The sequence below is a fragment of the Gekko japonicus genome, unplaced genomic scaffold (assembly GCF_001447785.1).
Source record: "Gekko japonicus isolate JY-2015 unplaced genomic scaffold, Gekko_japonicus_V1.1 scaffold2103, whole genome shotgun sequence".
Classification (NCBI taxonomy): Eukaryota; Metazoa; Chordata; class Lepidosauria; order Squamata; family Gekkonidae; genus Gekko; species Gekko japonicus.
In genome coordinates, this window is record NW_015173735.1 from 283,721 (window position 1) to 303,009 (window position 19,289).

At 43.4% G+C, this 19,289-nt stretch overlaps 1 protein-coding gene across 1 annotated transcript in view; it reads right to left on the bottom strand.

Annotated features, from left to right (window-relative positions):
• The window catches only part of HNMT (histamine N-methyltransferase), a 58,871-nt gene extending 40,867 nt beyond the window's left edge, over nt 1-18,004 (bottom strand). The window contains exons 1-3 of the mRNA XM_015423428.1: nt 17,915-18,004; nt 5,035-5,188; nt 3,128-3,180 (exon numbers count right to left, since the gene is read on the bottom strand). Coding sequence (XP_015278914.1) covers nt 3,128-3,180; nt 5,035-5,171 — 190 coding nt within the window. The 5' untranslated portion in view covers nt 5,172-5,188; nt 17,915-18,004. The remainder of the gene's footprint in view (nt 1-3,127; nt 3,181-5,034; nt 5,189-17,914) is intronic.
• Nucleotides 18,005-19,289: the final 1,285 nt, after the last annotated feature.

The window sequence follows — 19,289 nt, forward strand, 5'->3', positions numbered from 1 at the left end:
TATGGTCAAAGCAATGGTATTCCCAGTAGTATTGTATAGCTATGAGAGTTGGACCATAAGGAAGGCCGAGTGCTGAAGAATAGATTCTTTTGAATTATGGTGCTGGAGAAGACTCTTGAGAGTCCCTTGGACTGCAAGAAGATCAAATCAGTCAATCCTAAAAGAAATCAACCCTGACTGTTCCCTGGAAGGTCAGATACTGAAGCTGAAGCTCAAATACTTTGGCCACCAAATGAGAAGGGAGCACTCACTGGAGAAGACCCTGATGCTGGGAAAGATTGCTGGTAAAAGAAGAAGGGGGCAGCAAAGGATGAGATGGTTAGACAGTGTTATCGATGTAACAAACATGAAATTAAGTAAACTCCGGAGCACGACGGAAGACAGGAGAGCCTGGCGTGATGTGGACCACTGGGTTATGAAGAGTTGGACTCAACTGTGCGACTGAACAACAACAACAACAATCTGACCAAAACCTTGGACCTCACTGGCTGCCGCTGGGATAAGGTTAAGAAGGATATGATGGGATCAGGCATGGAATCAGGAGGCAGTGGAAAGTGAGATTAGGATAATTCAGAAGCAAGTCTGATGGGAAATTTAACAGAAGGAAAGGAATGCTGTCTGACCAACTGAAATGGCACCAAAACCTTGGACCTCACTGGCTGCCGCTGGGATAAGGTTAAGAAGGGTATGATGGGATCAGGCATGTGGAATCAGGAGGCAGTGGAAAGTGAGATTAGGATAATTCAGAAGCAAGTCTGATGGGAAATTTAACAGAAGGAAAGGAATGCTGTCTGACCAACTGAAATGGAAAAGTATCTAAGGCATGAAGGAAAGTATCAGTCTAAGAGACAACTAGGTAAAAGTTGCAGAAAGTAGTGTGCGCATAATGGTATACGCACATGGGTGCACTTTTCCATGCAACTGGGACAACTGAAAAAAATTGTGAGCTGTGATCATGTGTACAGAGTCCACCAACATATACCTGTACGTACAACATATATTTCACTGAACACATGGGAGTGTGACCCCTTTTCCCACTGTACCATTTAGTATATGTAGAGCTGAATATATGAACAGGGTTTACAATCTAGAGTGAAAGAGGGAAAACTTGAAAGCCAAGGCTGATACAAAGGTTGACAATGAGTGCCTGAATGGACTCAAGAAAAGGAGAATGAAATTATCATGGAAACAGAAGAGAAAGATGCAGTTAGCACAGGCATTCTGAATTGACTGGAAAGACAGTAGAAGGGGAGGCAAGCAAGAAGGAAGGCTACTGGAGCATGGTCCAAGGTTAGAAATAAAGTGCGGAGAAAGGAATGTTCAATGCCTAACAATGCAATCCTGAGTAGAGTTAACTCCAGTCTAAGCCTACTGAAATAAAATAGTTAAACTGGCATAACTCTGCATGGGATGCCACTGTAAAACTCCTTTTGGAAATATGTAATTAAGAACTGAATAGCAGCTTGTTCAGCTAAAGATAAACCAATTAAAATCAGCTGGGCTTTACACAGCATAGATGAGTGCAAGCTTTCAAGATGGAAAACTACATTTCAAATGGAACATCAATAGCTGTCTTTTGCTATAACAACAAAGTTATTTTCATGCTGAAATATCAAAACAAGTTGATTTTGCTTGTTCAAACCCAGCCACGCTAAAATTTGGAGATGTGAAATTGCTAATTCACTATTGGATAGGTTTTGATGCTTTTTTGTGGGATGCACGTTTGCTGGACAATGCGTCTTTTCCTTAAGGAAACAACATAACAACAAACAACCCCTCTCTGCTTCTGCAAATTAAAAAGAAAAAAATGAATTTCACATTTCCATATGTTGAGCTGGTTAATGTATTCCCCCCATCTGAAAGTAGCCAAACCACTAAAAATGTGAGTTTTCAATTCCGTTTTCCCCCACTGGCCCCTTTGATTTGTAGCTTAATCTACAGCCTTAATTGATTTCCATTAGTTGTTTATATGCAAACAAGTGTTTGGGGGCATTTTAGAGCCAGATATATAGCACCCTGCCTTATCAACAACTTGCAATTTAAGCTATAGGAATTATTTAAACTCTCCAATACAATTACCTTAAAAAGGCTATCACTGTGTTCACCATTAAGTTTCTCATTAAACTTTTCAAGGAAATGAATTGTTTATAGCACATTTGCTATTTTATAGCACAGTTAATGTCACTCGTGGTTGAAGGGGACTTACAGCAACATTAATAAGACACAGTGTATAAACAAGGCACACTTTCTGGATGGACTGACATAACATAGTCTCAGCATTAGTTATGGTCACTTACAATCAGACTGTAGACATCCCTAATTTTACTCACGCAGCAGTTAATGGGCTTCCCACAACAAGAAAATGATTGTTGTCTCCCAACCATAACAGACTGCTGAAGGCTGGTATTTACCAGCACACCTGAGTTTTTTAAAAGGTAAGTTCACAGAGAATAGGTTTATCAGAGGCTTACAGTTATGACAGTTATCCATACCCACATACCACTGTTCATTAAACAACTACAACTACATGATAGTGAACTTTTGGCATCTTAAGACACCAAGGCTCTCAAACCAGGGACTCTAGCAACAGGGTTCAAGAACCTCAATACCCAGGCCATTGGAGCAGCTTTCAAGTAGAGTGAACTGCTGGCCTGGAGTCTGAACCATTATAGTGCTTCCACTGGAGATGAGTGGTATTGTATTTACCAGAACAATAGGAGTGGGATGTTGTAAGGAGTGGGCAGGGAGATGTACAGACCTAGGAGGATTGTAATTGCTGCCTTCAGTTAATTAAGCTGTTCATGACTTTCTTTTGTGGTTTGACTACTTGTTTGCATTTGAGCTACATAATAGATTATAGGTACTCAAAACTGTTGAGTCTGTGGGCACTTTTGGAATTCTAAGAAAAGATAGTGGGCACCACCATAAAATGGCTGCCATTTGGATGGGGCAGTCACAAAATGGTGGGATGTTCCAAGCCAAATATCCCCCTATGATGAACACAATGGTTTCAGAATGAGCATTGCTTTGAATTAGGTTGCATTATCTTTGCGGGTTGCTATTTGTTTTCCCACCTTCTCAAACATATTGGGAAATGTTAAAGGTGTGTCTTTAGGTTCTTACTCACCTGCACCACCACCAACGCTAAGAATATTGATTGCAGATTTTCCATTACCGATACTAAGGAAGGATAGGTACATATTTTAGAATAGTCAAGGAGCATTTAAAAAGGCACATTAACTGCTCGAAACTATCACATATTCATTCTAGTAAAACTGAACAACTTGTAAAATGACCCACAAACAAGTAAACCCTTAAGCAAAATCAGGCTTTCCAATATTGTGACTAATTCTATGATCAATAAACAAAACCCTGATGGGACTATGCAAATGAAGAGGAGGAACTATGCAGATCAAAGCAGACTTGGCTCCTACTAGTTGGGTCGACAATGGCAGGTCCCTAACTTGGTGATGTTCTTCCTCTTTTCTCATATAAGTGAATGGTTGCCATTCACTACTATAGGGTACCAATGAAAACCATTGCAAGGGTAAAAGCATCTCTTCAAATCTGCTGTGGAGAGGGATGCTTCAGATGGGTACAATTGCTTCTGTGCACTGAGCCCACTGAAATGCACAGCAACTTCTGGAAGTCCTTACAGTATACAAAACATCCCTCTATGCACACCCCATCCATCATAATGACGGGCAATTTACTAGTTAATAATAAACAGCAAATGTATGCAGCAGCTGACACACCTGTCAAGATAATCAGCAAACACAGTATGCTCACACACACACACACACCCCGCAAAGGGCTTTATTACTGAGGTCAATTTTCTATTCACACTTCTAACATGATTATTTCTTCTCCTTTCATATTCTAAATGCTACCTAACAACTAGTGGAAGGAAAGAATATTTCAACGGAAAGGCAGAATGAAGTTATTTCCTCTTTATACTCGGGGCAAACATTAGTAAGTTATTTTATTTTTATAGTCTGCTTTTCTCACACAGACTGAAGGTGGATTGCAGGTCATGACTATTCACTTGCATTCACCCTGTAGTGTAAGCTACTAGGGTCTTCGTAAACTTTAGGATTTCTGCAATCTGTCTTGGACTACTAAACCAGGCATATTGCCCAACATTCAGTAAGTCTCAAGGCTTACCTGGCAATCGTATGCAGAAATACTCCATTCTAAACCCATTTAAATCAATGAGCAGCCTCAACTAACTCTGTATAGGATTGCACTGTTAACTGGTAAACTGCATTAGCTTCATGCAAATTGTGCAGGCATGCAATCAAAGCCTATCAGTACAGCAAACAGGAGTCAGTACTGTCCAGATTTGTTTACACAACTATGCCAAGTTTGCACCCCAAAAAAATTTCAATACACTTCATCACGAGTATGGAACCAGCTGAGTTGCTCAATGGACCGGTCAAGTAATTGCTACATCCAACAGCCAGCTGCAATGCACAACCAACTTTCCATCTGTCAATGGCCAATATTTGAATGTGTAGATAGGCCCTAAATTCAGCTGGTGTTTGATCTTCAGTCTCTTAGGCCCTGCTGTCCAATGGGTTGCTCTTCCTCACATACATTAATAACAAAGTGCATTTGTTTTTAATGAAAGGGAAAGAATCCCATAAATATACAGGAATGTTTCAGGCAGAAGATAAAGTCAGTTTTTAAAAGCTCAGTATAAAACTGGAATAATTTAAAATCATATAGTTCCTTTTATGGTTGTATGTGCAAGTATTTCTTCAGCTCAAGCTCTATTTACATGTGAAAGAAATCTTTAGCTTCTGCCACACAGACATTGTCACAAAGAAAAGCTTTTCCCTGGATGGTTTGAGTGAAATCGCTAATTAAAGAGGTATCAAAGATGTGGAGAAGAAAGGGAAAAAAATAGGAAAGAAATGACAACCTATAACTCTTCAGTAGTCCTTACAAAGCTAACCTACATGCACACATACATCAGAAATGCCAGAGAGTATCAAAGGCTTGTCCTTCTGATGCAGTCTCTCGTGCCTTTACCTTGATATTATGCCTGGCAGCTTCTTCTCGATGAATTCCAGCATACACTGATGCTCCGTCGAATTCTCGAGGAACAGGCGAAAAGATTCCACATAACGGCTGTGGTCAGACAGCAAGCTTCTCATGGAAGAAGTCATGGCTGCTTCCCAGACCACTTTGAAAAAGATATAAAATAATAATAGAAAAGTGTTCTTTTGAGAAAACAAATGCCAAGGTACAGAAGAGTATCGGAAACTCTCTTGTGTCATCAAAGACTGCTTAGTCACGTATAGGCATTCAGGCTGTTGCAGTATTAAGCACACTAGCATAATGCGAAGTCACCTGAGGAAGCAGCATATCAGTATTTTTTAATCAGATGTTGTACTGAGACCTTGACCACAGGAAAGGTTACTTTTCAGCTGAAAGAAAACTGTGCAGTTTGCTTCCTTTGCAAGCAGAAGCCTTGAATGTGAGAGCAGTGTGATTTATGTCAGTACCAATGTTCCCTCTAAGCTGTAGAGTCTCGTGAGCAAAAATTCTACTTTGTGAGCTACTGGCATTAAAGTTGTGAGCAAGCCATTTGGCTCCTGCATTTATTAGTTAGCTCTGGAGCCATCCTTCCTGAGCTGAGACAAAAATGTGTGAGCTGGAGGATAAAAAACTGTGAGCTACCTCACTCTAACTCAGCTTAGAGGGAACACTGGTCAGTACCAAATTATGAGACTCTTACTGACCTCCAAAAGTGAAATCTAGTACATGCTTGATGCTTAGCTGGAATTTTGCCTGTAATTTTGCTTCTTCTTCTTTTTGAAGATTGGGGCTCTAAAAAAATTCTTCCATTAGATTAAAAAAATAGGGCTTTCTCTATTAAAACTCTGGTATGTTTTAAAATTAAGTATTTTTAAAATTAAGTGTTTTTCTTTCTCACCTTGACACAGAAAGTACTCCATCTTTCTGTGTTATACCTCTGAGGATGCCAGTCACAGCTACTGGCAAAACGTCAGGTTCTACAATGCCAAGACCACAGCCACACAACCCGGAAAATCTACAGCAACTATTTACTCTGTGTTTAGAATTATGTTTATATGCAGAATTTAGCTAAACTGGAGGTAAACACTTGAGTGGTTAGTCCAAATCAAACAGTGAAATTCAGTCAGAATCCTTATCAACTATTCTCCAACTTTCAGTCCTTGGATCCTGTCCCTCAGCTCTATTGGTACAAATCTGCTTACAGGGATGGGCGCAAACCGAGAAAATGCAGTTTGGTTCATGGTGTGCCTGGTTCACAAACCATGAACCATCATGAACTTTTAGGGGCTAAACCAACTGGTTCAGTTCAAACTGAAGGGGGGGCATTTTGACAAGCCCAATAGAACAAGTGCAATGTATTAGTGCCCAGCAGACCCCATTGCCATTGTGGCAATGCCAGCTCAACAGGACTGATGTCTAGCACAGAATCACACTCCAAGCAACGGAGGAATTTCAAGCCCAGCAGGAACAGTGCAATGTACTAGTGAGAAGCAGAACCCAGTACAAATGTGGCAGTGCCAGCTCAATCACAATTCAAGTGGGGGGGCATTTTTACAAGCACAGCAGAACCAGGAGAATGTACAGAGTGGCCAGCAATACCAGTGCAATCACAGAGTGCCCAGCAGAACTCTGTGTCAGTGTGGCAATGACAGCTGAACAGGACTGATGTGAAACACAGACTCACACTCCATATGGGGGGGGTGTAAGCCCAGCAGAAGGGATATAATAAAAGGAATGGCAGGATTGCTTTTGGAAGCAATGGTAGAGGCTTGAAGCCCTGAATGCCGATTGACTTGCATGGGCTCTATTAAAATACATTACAACATAAAATAGTTGCAATGAAATTGTGGAGTGGATTTTCAACTAACGTCTCTGGGCCCAGATAAACTGCTCTGGGACTGGAATAACAGGTCCCAGAGTGGAATGACGGTACCCTGAAATAGAATGGAGTGCTCTAGGACTGAAATGACAGCCTCCAAGTAGAATGACAGCCCCTGGGAATGGCAGAAGCGCTCTGAGAGTGGAATTACAGCCCCCAGATGGGAATGACAACCCCTGGGACTAGTAGAAGTGTCCTGGGACTAAAACAAAAGCCTCCAGAGTGGAATAGGGTCCCTGAGAATAGGAGAAGTTCTTCTGGCTCTGGAATGACAGGTCACAGAGTGCAGTGACGGCCCCTAGGAGTAGCAGAAGTGTTCTGGAGCTGGAATGACACCCCCAGAGTTCTGGGAGTGGAATGAGAAGCTGTCAATTATCTTCGGGAGCTGCCACTCTAGTCCCAGGACATTTCTGCTATGATCCACAGGCCATTGATCTATTCTGAGGGCTGCCATTCTAGCTCAAGAACACTTCTGCTACTCCCAGGGGCCATAATTCCACTCTGCAACCTGTCATTCCAATGCCAGTAGACTTCCACTATAAGGGGACCCCATTTTACCCTGAGGGCTTTCATTCTATTCCCAAGCCACTTCTGCTATGCTATGTGCACAGGCTGCCAATCCACTCTGGGGGCTGTCATTCCAGTTCCAGAAAACTTTTGCTACTCCCAGGGGCTGTCATTATACTCTGTAACATGTCATTCTTGTCCCAAAACAGTCCTACTATTCCCAGTGACTGTCATTCTATGCTGCAAGCTTTCATTCTAGCCCCAGGACTAGAATGCTATGACTCATGGGCCATCAATCCACTCTGAGGGCTTTCATTCCAACTCCAGAACACTTCTGCTACTCCCAGGAGTTGTCATTCCACTCTGTGGGCTGTCATTCCAGCCCCTGAACACTTCTGCTATTCCCAGGGGCTGCCATTCCAGTTTGGGGGCTGTCGTTCCAGCTCCAGAACACTTCTGCTACACCCAGGGGCTGTCATTCCACTCTGTAACCCATCATTCCTGTCCCAAATGTTCTGCTCCCAGTTGCTGTCATTCCACTCTAGGGATGTCATTTCAGTCCCAGAACACTTCAGCTACTCCCAGGAGCAGTCATTCTAGTTGGGTGGCATTTCAGTCCCAGAACACTTCTGCTACTCCCAGGGGCTGTCATTTCACTATGGGGGATATCATTCTACTCCCAGAACACTTCTGCCATTCCCGGGGGGCTGTCATTCTACTTGGGGGCTGTCATTCCAGTTCCACTTATCTAGACAGTTTTGCCAATTGCTATGTCACCTCTCCAGAGAAATTGTTTTCTTCCAGAGAACTTTATTCCATTATCTTTAATGGGTCTTCAAGCCTCTTCCATTGTTTCCAGTGTGTAGTCCTTTCATTTCTTTTAGTACATCCCCCAGCAGAATCAGTGCAATATACTAGTGCCCAGCAGAACCCAGTGCCAGCGTGGCAATACCAGCTCCACAGGACTGATGTGAAGCACAGAGTCATGCTCCAAGCATGGGAGTTGGGGTTGCAAGCCCAGCAGAACCAGTGCAATGTACTAGTGCCCAGCAGAACCCAGTCACATTGTAGCAACACAAGCAAAAAGGAGGAGAATCCCTGCAGAATGCCCAGCAGAACTCAGTGCCACTGGCATTGCAAGTTTAAAAGGACTTCTCTTGAAGCACAGAGTCACAACAAATCCAGGCAAGGGGTGGGATTTTTCGAGTTCTGTGCAAGAAAATGGGAAGGGGACACAGGAAGGCCGGCAAGGAGGGGCACTTGAAACTGGCATGATTCATTTGAAACTGGCCAGAGTGTTTCCAAGGCTGGAGAATTCCCCCTCCCCCCCCCACTTGCTTTGTAGTTTAGTAAATGTTTTGATTGAGCAGAGACAGTCTATCTGGAATGGTATCCATTCATGAACCCCCACAAACCTCCACAAACAGTTTAAAAGTTCATGGAAAGTTTGTGCTCATCCCTATCTGCTTGTACCAGCAGAAGAGACTCTGCAGGTGCAAGACAAGGTGGGGCAATTTCGCCTCTTTCTCCTCCTCCCTGCAGCCACCCATCCTATGTACCTTTTTGCCTAAAGAGTTTCCCAGTATTGCTCTTTCACTGCTTACAGGTAACTGCTGGAGAAAAGGAGAGGTGGGAAAATTCCACCTCTCTCTGTACCTTCTGCAAGCCCTTTTAATCTCTCTTTGAACATTCCCAGTTCACCTTCTGATTGGCTGTTATATTGCTTTAAGTGATAAAAAAATGCCTTGTCCTAAGAATTGCGGGTCATACATCCTATGCATTCACAGGCATGTCCCTTCTTTAATCTGTGAAATGCTGGAGGTTATGCAAGGACATCTGCATTGAGAAACGTAGCATACGAATCAGCAGTACACAGATTAGGCAGCATTTCCTTGAAGGCACAAGCACTTTCTCCTGTTCCCTGATCACTGAAATCAATATTGTTCTGTCTGTGTACTGCCCAGTTTTGATTTCATTGTGTGCCACAACATGGTTTGGGACTGCTCACAAGAAGAAAGAATTACCTGTGTTTATCTAAATATCATTGGAGAGCACAAAAGTTGGCATCAAGTTGAAAATTCATTTCTTGTATGTGAGTCCACTGTATGTTTAAGTTGTGCTAATTTAACCCCAATTAGTTAAAATATTTTTTCCTTTACAGAAACAAGATTGCCTCCTTAAAAGAAATGTAATGAATTACATACTATCTTTGACTGATCTAGTGTGCTGAGGAAATTGTTCAGACTGGACCAATCTCTAACACTGGTCTCATACTATTCTACAGAGCACAGGTTTTTGAAGACTGGGACCACGCCTGAGCTAGGAAGGAGTGGGCAGGAATCTCCAGGCTAGGTGGAATGGCTGTGGATAGCCTCATTTACCCAATGATTCAGTTTCCAAAAGAATTTTCCTTCAGGTGAACTGCCCTGACTGAGAATAATTTGGACATGCATAATCTCTTTGTAATGCTTTGCCACAGCTGCCACCTGCCAAAAGCTATTTTGTGTCCAAAGGATATGGATATATAGATCCATGTACCAAACAGGTTATGTCTCCATTAAGGATGAGCGCCCCCTTTTTTTGGGGGGGAGGCTGTATTCCCCCAAAGCATGTACCTCTGTGGCTAGGAAAGCTTTGGTCAATTTCATTTTGGGTTCCTAGACTGAATTACCATGAAAGTTGCCAAAACACATACATGACTCCGAGGTAAGTAGTGTTGCATATATTCACACAACAGGTATCTCCACTTCCTGCCATCTCTTCCTTGGTTGGTTACTACTTATCTAGACAGTTTTGCCAATTGCTATGTCACCTCTCCAGAGAAATTGTTTTCTTCCAGAGAACTTTATTTCCTATAACCCGGCACATACATGCACCTATGCACACATGCAGACAGACACACACATACATGCACACACCGACTTCCATCAATTACAAAGAAGGATACTATTACTAATACTATTATTAGCATTATTATTCATTCAATTGTTGATACTGGGGGACGTGCTGGGGAAAATTAGAATGCCTTTCCTTCAGTTGATGAGAAAATACTTTACTTGAACCATGGGAGGGGGGGAGCAGAAAGCCTGGGATCTTGATCTGAGTAATCCTTTGCACTCTGAATACAGTGAGGACTTTCTTCTAGGTAAAGGTGCAGATGTGCTGTGACTGTACAAGGCAAGAACTGGTTGGGCTGGCTGTTTTCAGGTTCCACAAGCTGCGAGGAGTCAGAAAATAGTAGCATAAAAAATAGATTGAATAAGAGTTCCATGCTCCAATGTCCCCTTGCCCTTTCTTATCCTCTTTCATTCTTTGGCCACAAGAATTCAATGACTTACGTTATAGCAGCTTGAGATTTGCTCCTCCTGCCCGAGATGATTCTTTAATTCTAATGGCTACTGCTTGAATGGCTGGGAGGGAATCCAAAGGGGTTGTGCCTGCCTACCTGCCTACCTGAAAGTGAATGAGTGTCTCTAGCATGGGAGCTTGGGGTCGGTGGAGCTGGCAGAGATGGTGGCTGAGGCAGCCAGGAATCACCTGATCTGTCAGTGACATTTTGGACAGTTTGCTATGCGCTTGGGGGGGGGTTCACCATTATCCGGAGTGGAGGGCTATGGGGGCCCACTGAACATTGGGGGCTGGCCATTGCCCTGCCGTGAGCTGGGAAGCTGGCTCTAGTTTGATGCTGACTAGCTGTGGAGGACTGTGACTGCCACATTCCACTGGGGCCCCTCCAGGCTTTCTTTTTTACTGGCATAGAAGAGTGAGAGAGCTGTGGTCCAGATGCTGAAGATCGCGATTGCTATGTCGGGCTGTTGCCGATGCTGACATGTCGACTCCCTGGCTTCTTGATGGAATCAACTGGAACTGGCCTGTCTGGCTCTACAGGACTCCAGGGGGCGATCCCACTGGTTTCTGGGGGCCTGCAACATTGGAGCAACCTCTCTTCTTGTTGGCTGTGCTCAGTTCAGGCTTTGTACAATTTGGGCCTGGTTGGTCCTCCAGCCCAGCCATGGGTTTCCCTGACCTCATGTGGTTCAACTGTAGTTTGACTGAGGATCATCGAACTAGTGTGTCCAAGCAGGGCAGCCTGTGCTTGGGAACCAGGAGTGGAAAGGCAGCCTGCGAATTGGATTCTGTGAGTGACTATGCAGATGTGAACACGTCTGAAACATCAGGCCTAGTATCTCTCAGAGCAGCTAGTGTCAGTGTCACAGGGCATCCTAAACAAGAGCTAGGAGTCCAAGGAAGCTGGGGGCTTGAACTACCTGATAAGACTGTAGGTGGGCTCAAAGCAATGATCTCTTACCCCCTGTTGAGCAGGGATGAAGGTGCAAACAGCTGGATTCCAACCCAGATCCTTAGGAGCAGTTAGAGAGTTTATTCTATTTATATTTATTTAGAGAGTATTTTAGTTCTTCTGTATGCTGGGAGGTGGGATCAAATGTAGTGTAGTGGGAGGGTTAGTTAGTGTGGGGGAGTGCACATTAAGGATAGTTTCCTAGTGCTGCATAGAGTTAATGTATAGCTTGCTGTAAATGCTAGGAAAGATTGGACTTGGGCTGGGTGGACTTAGCAGGGGAGGCCATAATAATGTTGGGGATTCCAGTGATTTGGGGGCGTGGGCGGTATAGCGGTGGGGCAAGGCATTATAAAGGAAGGAGACAGAGATATGGTTACACTCCCTCTCTTTCCAACCTTTGCCCCATCCTGAGGGATGCTGGTAGAGCAGCTAGGAAAAAATGACCCTTCTCCAACACTGATATTGTGTAATGCCAGGTCTATTAATAACAAGACCTCAATACCGCAGGACTGTCTTGCAGCTCAAAATGTAGACCTGTCATGCATGACCAAGATCTGGGTGTGGGAGGGCGAAACTGTTGCCCTTAACCAGCTCCCCCCCCCCATGTTTCTCAGTCCTTCATCAGTCTTGGACTAATGGGCGGGGGGTGGCATTGCTTATCCAGAAGTCATTCTCCTTCAGGGTTCCCACACAAAAGATTACTGGCGTTGGATATGAAAGTAAAATGGGGAAGTCTGAGGAGAGTTTGGCTATCTGGCTGGTATACCGACCACCTAACACATCAGCAGATACCCTGTTGGGCCTGCTGAAAGTGGCATCAGGTTGGGTGCTGGATTACCCTAGGCTACTGGTCTTGGAGGACTCCAATATCCATGCCAATGACACTGCCTCCTCACAGGCCAGGGACCTAGTGCAATCCATGGCAGCTCTGGGACTCTCCCAATTTGCATCAGTTCCCACACATCAAGCTGACCACATGCTGGATCTTATATTTGGGGTGGAGATAGATGTGGAGCTGATGGCCACAGAGGCAGTGCCATGGTCAGACCACTTTGCCCTGAAGGCTTGGCTGAGCACCACAATCTGTCCCTGTTTAGGTGGCAAGCTAATTTATGCTTGCCCACGGAGTCTAATGGATCCTATTGGTTTCCAGAATGCTTTGAGGGATCTGATGCCCTCTGGCAATTTGTTAGATGAGCTGGTGGAGGACTGGCAGAGCTGTCTCTCAGAAATCATCAACAAAATCACTCCCTGGCACCCTCTTTGCCCCCACTCCAAACAAGCCCTGTGGAGCTTTAGAGGATTAAGTGGGAGCTAAGACGATTAGAGTGAGGATGGTGGCAAACTTGTGATGAAGCTGCAAGAACATTTTTAGGATGCTTATGAAAGCCTATGATATGGCGGTGAGGGCTGCTAAGAAGGAATTCTATACAGCCTCCATTGCGTCCACTAGCTCTCACCCAGCCCAATTGTTCAGGATGATTAGGTCTTTAACTTCCCTGCCACAAGGGAAACAAATATGACAAGGAATTGGCTATTGGCCATGTGGCACTTGTGAGCTATTTCATGGATAAAGTCTTGTCACTCTGCCAGGATCTCCCTGCCACGGTACGTGAACTGGAAGCCCCTTGGCTGTCTTCTGATCCAGTGCTGGACCAATTCAGCTGACTCTCCCAGGAAGAGGTTGACAAGACCCTGGCAGCTGTGAAACCCACCACGCCTCCTGAATCCATGCCCATCTTGGCTTATTATAGACAGTGAAGATGGAATTCAGGCTCCCCTGGGTGATATTATTAACTTGTCCCTACTGTCAGGGACATTCCCAGGGTGCCTTAAGGAGGCAGTTGTGTGACCGCACTTGAAAAAACCATCATTGGACCCTATAGTCCTAGCAAACTACCACCCGGTATTGAACCTTCCATTCCTGGTCAACAAATATGACAAGGAATTGGCTATTGGCCATGAGGCACTAGCGAGCTATTTCACGAATAAAGTCTTGTCACCATTTCAGTCCGGCTTTTGCCTGGGCTATGGGATGGCTACTACGCTGGTTGCCCTCATGGACGACCTCTTGGATCGAGGTGGGTTGGCACGGCTGGTGTTAACTTGACCTAACAGCAGTGTGTGACATGGTCAATTATGATCTTCTGACCCACTGCCTTGCCAGCATAGGGATATGGGGAACTGCCTCCTTTCTCCATGGTCAGGGACAAAGGGTGGCACTAGGGGAGAGGGTCTCACCATGTTACCCTATGGTATGTGGCATCCCACAAGGGGCAATTGTCTCCCCGATATTATTTAACATCTACATGCACCCCCTTGACCAGTTAATCTGGGGGTTTGGGCTGGGTTGTCACCAGTACGCTGATAACACCCAACTGTATCTGTTGATGGACGGATGGACAGACTCCACCCTGGATATTTTGGCTAGGGCTTTAGAGGCTTTAGAGGCTGTGGCTGATTGGTTACAACAGAGTCAGCTGAAATTTAATCCAGCTAAAATGGATGTCCTGTTCCTGAGTTTTGGGGAGATGGGTTCAAGAATCCAACTCCCAGCCCTTGGTGGGGCGCCATTGACACCGGTGACAATGAGCAGTTTGGGGGTGATCCTGAATGCCTCCATTTCTATGGAGGCCAAGGTCACTAATTTTGCCAGGTCAGCCTTTTAGCATCTTCAGCTGGTCAGGCAACTGGTCCCTTACCTTTCTTCCCGTGACTTGGCAACAGAGATCCATGCAATGGTCACTTCCAGGCCAGACTACTGCAACTCGCTCTACATGGGCCTACCCTTAAGCCAGAAACTTAGCTGGTATAAAATGCATCAGCGTACCTGCTGACTGGGACATCTGTGCAGGTGCACATTCAACCAGTGCTGCACCAGCTGCATTGGTTGCTGGTTAACTACCAAATCAAGTTTAAGGTTGGTGTTCCCTCTAAGCTGAGTTAGTGTGAGCTAGCTCATAGATGTTGAGCCTCTGGCTCACATGTTTTTGTCTTAGCTCGGGAAGGATGGCTCCAGAGCAAACTAATTTATGCTGTAGCCCAATCGCTCGCTCACAACTTTCATGCCAGTAGCTCACAAAGTAGAGTTTTTGCTCACAAGCTTAGAGGGAGCATTGGTTATCATGCTAACCTTTAAGGCCCTATGTGGCCAAAGACCAGCATAACTGCAGGACCAGCTCTCCCCTCATGTGCCCCAAAGAGCCTCACACTCTCTAGAGATGTCTGCCTTGCCTCAATCAGGGCCAAGGCCTTCTCTGCCCTGGCCCCAGCCTGGTGAAACATGCAGGATTTATTGCAATTCTGCAGGGCCTGTAAATTGGAGCTGTTCTGCCAGGCATTTGGTTGAGGCAGCAGACATTGTAGTATGAATGGGAATATAAAGATTTTTATATATAGGTTTCTTCTTCCTGATTGTTCATATTCATATTTCTCTGGTTTTTATAGATTTATTCTTTAAGTAATATTTTATTAGGATGTTAGAAAGGCCTGTTATATAGAAGGTGTTCCTCTTGTAGTTCTGATATTGTTAGCAGACAACATAATAGGTACAAAGTTCATGATTCTGTAGTTCTTAGGGCAAACCTTTCAATGTCTGGGTCAGATAGGATTTTAGTCTCGTATCAGTAATGAATACTTTTGTTTAGGTAAGAACAAGCTTTAGCCGATATGCCTTAGGTCATGTCAAGTAAATATGTGACGCCATTGCATAGACACACCTTTCTTACATTTGACCAATAAGGAGATTTTTATGTAAATGTTGTTTAAGTTTTTGTAACCAATTATGCCTTTTGAATATTATTCCCATGATGATGATATGATGATGTCAGTCCATGTATAAAATATCATGTATTTCCTGAATATGTTCAGAATATGCTCAAGAAGAAGATGAAGAAGAAAAAGAAGAAAGTTGACAACTTTTGGTTAACTATTTGGTCTAATTGTTTTCCTATTAATTGAGGCATGTTTCCTGATTATGCTGAGAAGAAAGCAATCAGCTTTGATGGGTCCTTTGGCCTAACTGTTTTCCATATTTCATTACAATAAAATACAAGAACTTCCTCCTCATTTGACTTCATTTTTGACATGGAATCTAATATTTACAACAACAACATCAAACAGCATCAGCCTCCCCTGCTTCAAGCCTCAAGTGCTTCATGCACTTCATAGTGCAATTTAGATAATTGGCACTTGGAGCAGCAGAATTATTCCACCAAATGATCCACTGACCCACCTGGCATAAGCATAGCATACTGGAGTGGAAATGAATGACCGCTGTGCAAATAGATATTTAAATGATTAATTTAAATTTTAACCTGATTAAAGTTATTTTATTGTTGTAATGTTTTTGTGAATTAATGTATTGTTCTATGAGTTGATGTGAGCCACCTTGAGCCCACCTGCGGGGTATGGCGGGGTAAAAATCCCAAAATAAATAAATAAATAAAATAATGCATCTTGAAACTACCACTTACAATAATGGGGAAAGCTTGAGTCCACAGGAATTAAAGAGAGGGATTGTTATCATCATCATCAATCATCCTCATTTCCATCACTGCTGATATTTTTGTGGGAGCAATAGGTGTGGGATGTTGTGCATATTAAACAGGAAGGAATTAGTCATTTTCCAGGTGCAAATTATTAATCACCTTGGATTATCACCTGATCAGTGTGATAATCCTACATTGTAAAGTACCCTTAAGCAAGCCTACATAGATTGTGACTCATCAAACCAAATACAAGGCCACCAACCTGCAAAGCAATTGATAAATTCTCTCTCTCTCTCTCTCTCTCTCTCTCTTTGCAATCACATAAAGACAATAAACACAGGTAATTTATTGAAACTTTGGTTGACTATCACAGAAGACTGTTACACTGCATACTGCTTAATGGGCGGGAAGTCATACAGAACTGTAGTTGGGCCTCTGCATACTTGAAGACTAGTAAACAAAGGCCACTGAACAGCAAAAATGGCTGATGGTGAACTGGTCCATTCTTATGCTGGACAATACATAATCCAGATATCATTTTACCCTAACCGTTTTATCCATAACCGAAAACACAGTAAACCACCTGAATAAAGAGGAAAGTTCACAGCAGACTCCCCCCGCACAGAGAATGATGGTGCTGTCCGTGTTTACACATTCTTTGCTAAAGTGCCTCTTCTGCATTTAGAGGAAAGTGGAGAGAGTTCTACCACTGGACATTCTGGCAGTTTTGGCACATAGACGCTTGCAGAAAGAGGTTTAATATTGCCTGATTTACAATAGCTAAATTGAAGCTAAGTATGCACTCTAGGACTGCAACCCTGCATCCATTTCTTATGGATTAAGTCCCAGTACTTAAGAGATAAGGACCCATATATCATCAGGTCACTGGCATTCTACCTTTTAGAAACCCAGCATAACATTAAAATCAAAAAACCTTTGTGACTGGAGTGAGCCTCTTTTTTCCCTCTGTGTGGTTAGGCTTAAGGCTGCGACCAAAAGAGCCGTATCATTAAAGGAAAGGATTAAGTCCTAGTGAATTCAGTTCTGAGTTAACATGCGTAAGACTGGGCTGACTTTACACTGGAGGCAGTAATTTTATGCATCAATTTACTTAGTCGCTTTTGTTTCTTTGTTTCAATGACAAATTTCCTTCCCACATAAAAGTAGACAAAATAATTATTCAAAACCATTCTGCTTGCAAGAATGGTGATTCCCTTAATGTTATTCTTTGCTAATCCGAATGTTTACATATACATTTTAGGATATTATACAAGCCTGATCATATGCATATTTACTCAGGTGGTACATTCCACTGAGTTCTGTAGGCCTCACTCCCAAATAAGAGAGCATAGGATTGCAACACTGTTTTTTTTACTACCATTACAAATTCAAGGTCTGATCATTCTCTAACCCAGTTTTGCATCTTTAAAAATACACAGAAACTGCTTCATTCCCTCCCCGCCAAACAGAATTAAGCCTTCAAATGAACCCCACAGCAGAAATACTTAAAACACTGCGACTGAGATCAGATTTCAAAACAAATCCTCCTGAGGAAGCTTGAGACAGACTGCAGCAGAAAACAGTCGTTTTATTCAAGATGATTTCCTGGTTACTTCAAAACCCAGATGAGTTTACATTTTCCATTCAAGGAAGTCAAGGAGAGAATTTAAGCCTGAAATCATTCGTACTTACATGCCAAAGACTCTTTAAGGAACAGCTAATGTCACTGTGTGGGAGTATTGCAACAGTGTGCAGGAAATGGATTCTGTGTCGGACCAAGTACATTTTTACAGGCCGAATCTATCTCCTCCCACAAAATCAGTAACTTGGCAAGCAGAGCATTCCTGGGCAAGAGGGAAGAGAGTGTAATTCCGATAGACAGAACAGCCTCAAATGGGACTGAGGGCCCAGAGCAATATTCTTCCCTCTGTTTTCACGGGTACAAATCTGAAATGGTCACACTTTCTATTACTAACTCAGCTGAGCGGCATTTAATTTCAAATTGAATGTGCCTAAGACAATATGATATTTTCCACTTTGTAATATTCTGCTGTTGAAGCAGAAATTGTTGAGTGCATCGTAATTTTCACACAGTTATAAGGGAAAACCTCTAAAGAAAAAGCCGTGTTTATTAACACTTAGCAAGATTCCATAGTAACAGCTACTCAGTTAACCAAATTGCTTATATTCTCACTTGGGGTCACTTCCTAACTAATGGTTAAGACTGCCAAATGCCTCCTGCATTAAGGAAAGCTCTTTATTGTACTGATTCATCAAAACTATGTGCCCTTCCTTTCTTTTATGAATACTAGGCTGTTAAAATGGGCTCAGATCTAGTTACATGGGCATGAACTGTTTGTAACAAGTGCTAGTCTTCCATCAGACTGAAATCTGCATGGGGAAAAGGAACTTCTCGGAGGAGTATTGTAGACAGTACAAATGGGGACATGCATCCAAATCCATATCAATGTTGACATCCTGCATGAAATACTATACAGATCTCTCTTGAGTATCAAGGTGGACAGTTTTTTAATAAGTGTGATTCTTGGACAGTTTAAAAGAACCATGCAGAAACCACTCTGGCCGAGTTCAGACTGACAGTTTGGCCCGATATAGGAACGTTTCAGAAACGTTCCACTAACAGATTAAAGGGGCTGTTCACACAGGCACATCTGTCCGGCGTTCCCCAGCCGTACTCAACCCGTCTCGTAACGCTTCCCTCCTGAGTTTAAAAGATACCAGGTGAAAGTGGTATCAAACCCTGGAAAGCATGATTATCCCACATCCATCCCGCACCAACAAAGTGTAAATGCCAAAAGCCGTGATTTTGTGTGTGCGCATAAGCGCATATCTCCGGATTAACAAAAAGAAAGCTGCACTTTACAGTCGCACCTCCATCAGGGGCGGGTCAACAGTGTGAACGCTACCTTGCACCTCCTCCCTGGTATGCTCCCGCATCAGTCGGTGCAGTGTGACCGGGAAAACCTGGAACAATTTGTTCCGGCTCTTTTTTGCCATGACTCCCTTGTGCTTCAAACTGCCAGTCTGAACTCGGCCTCTTTCTTTC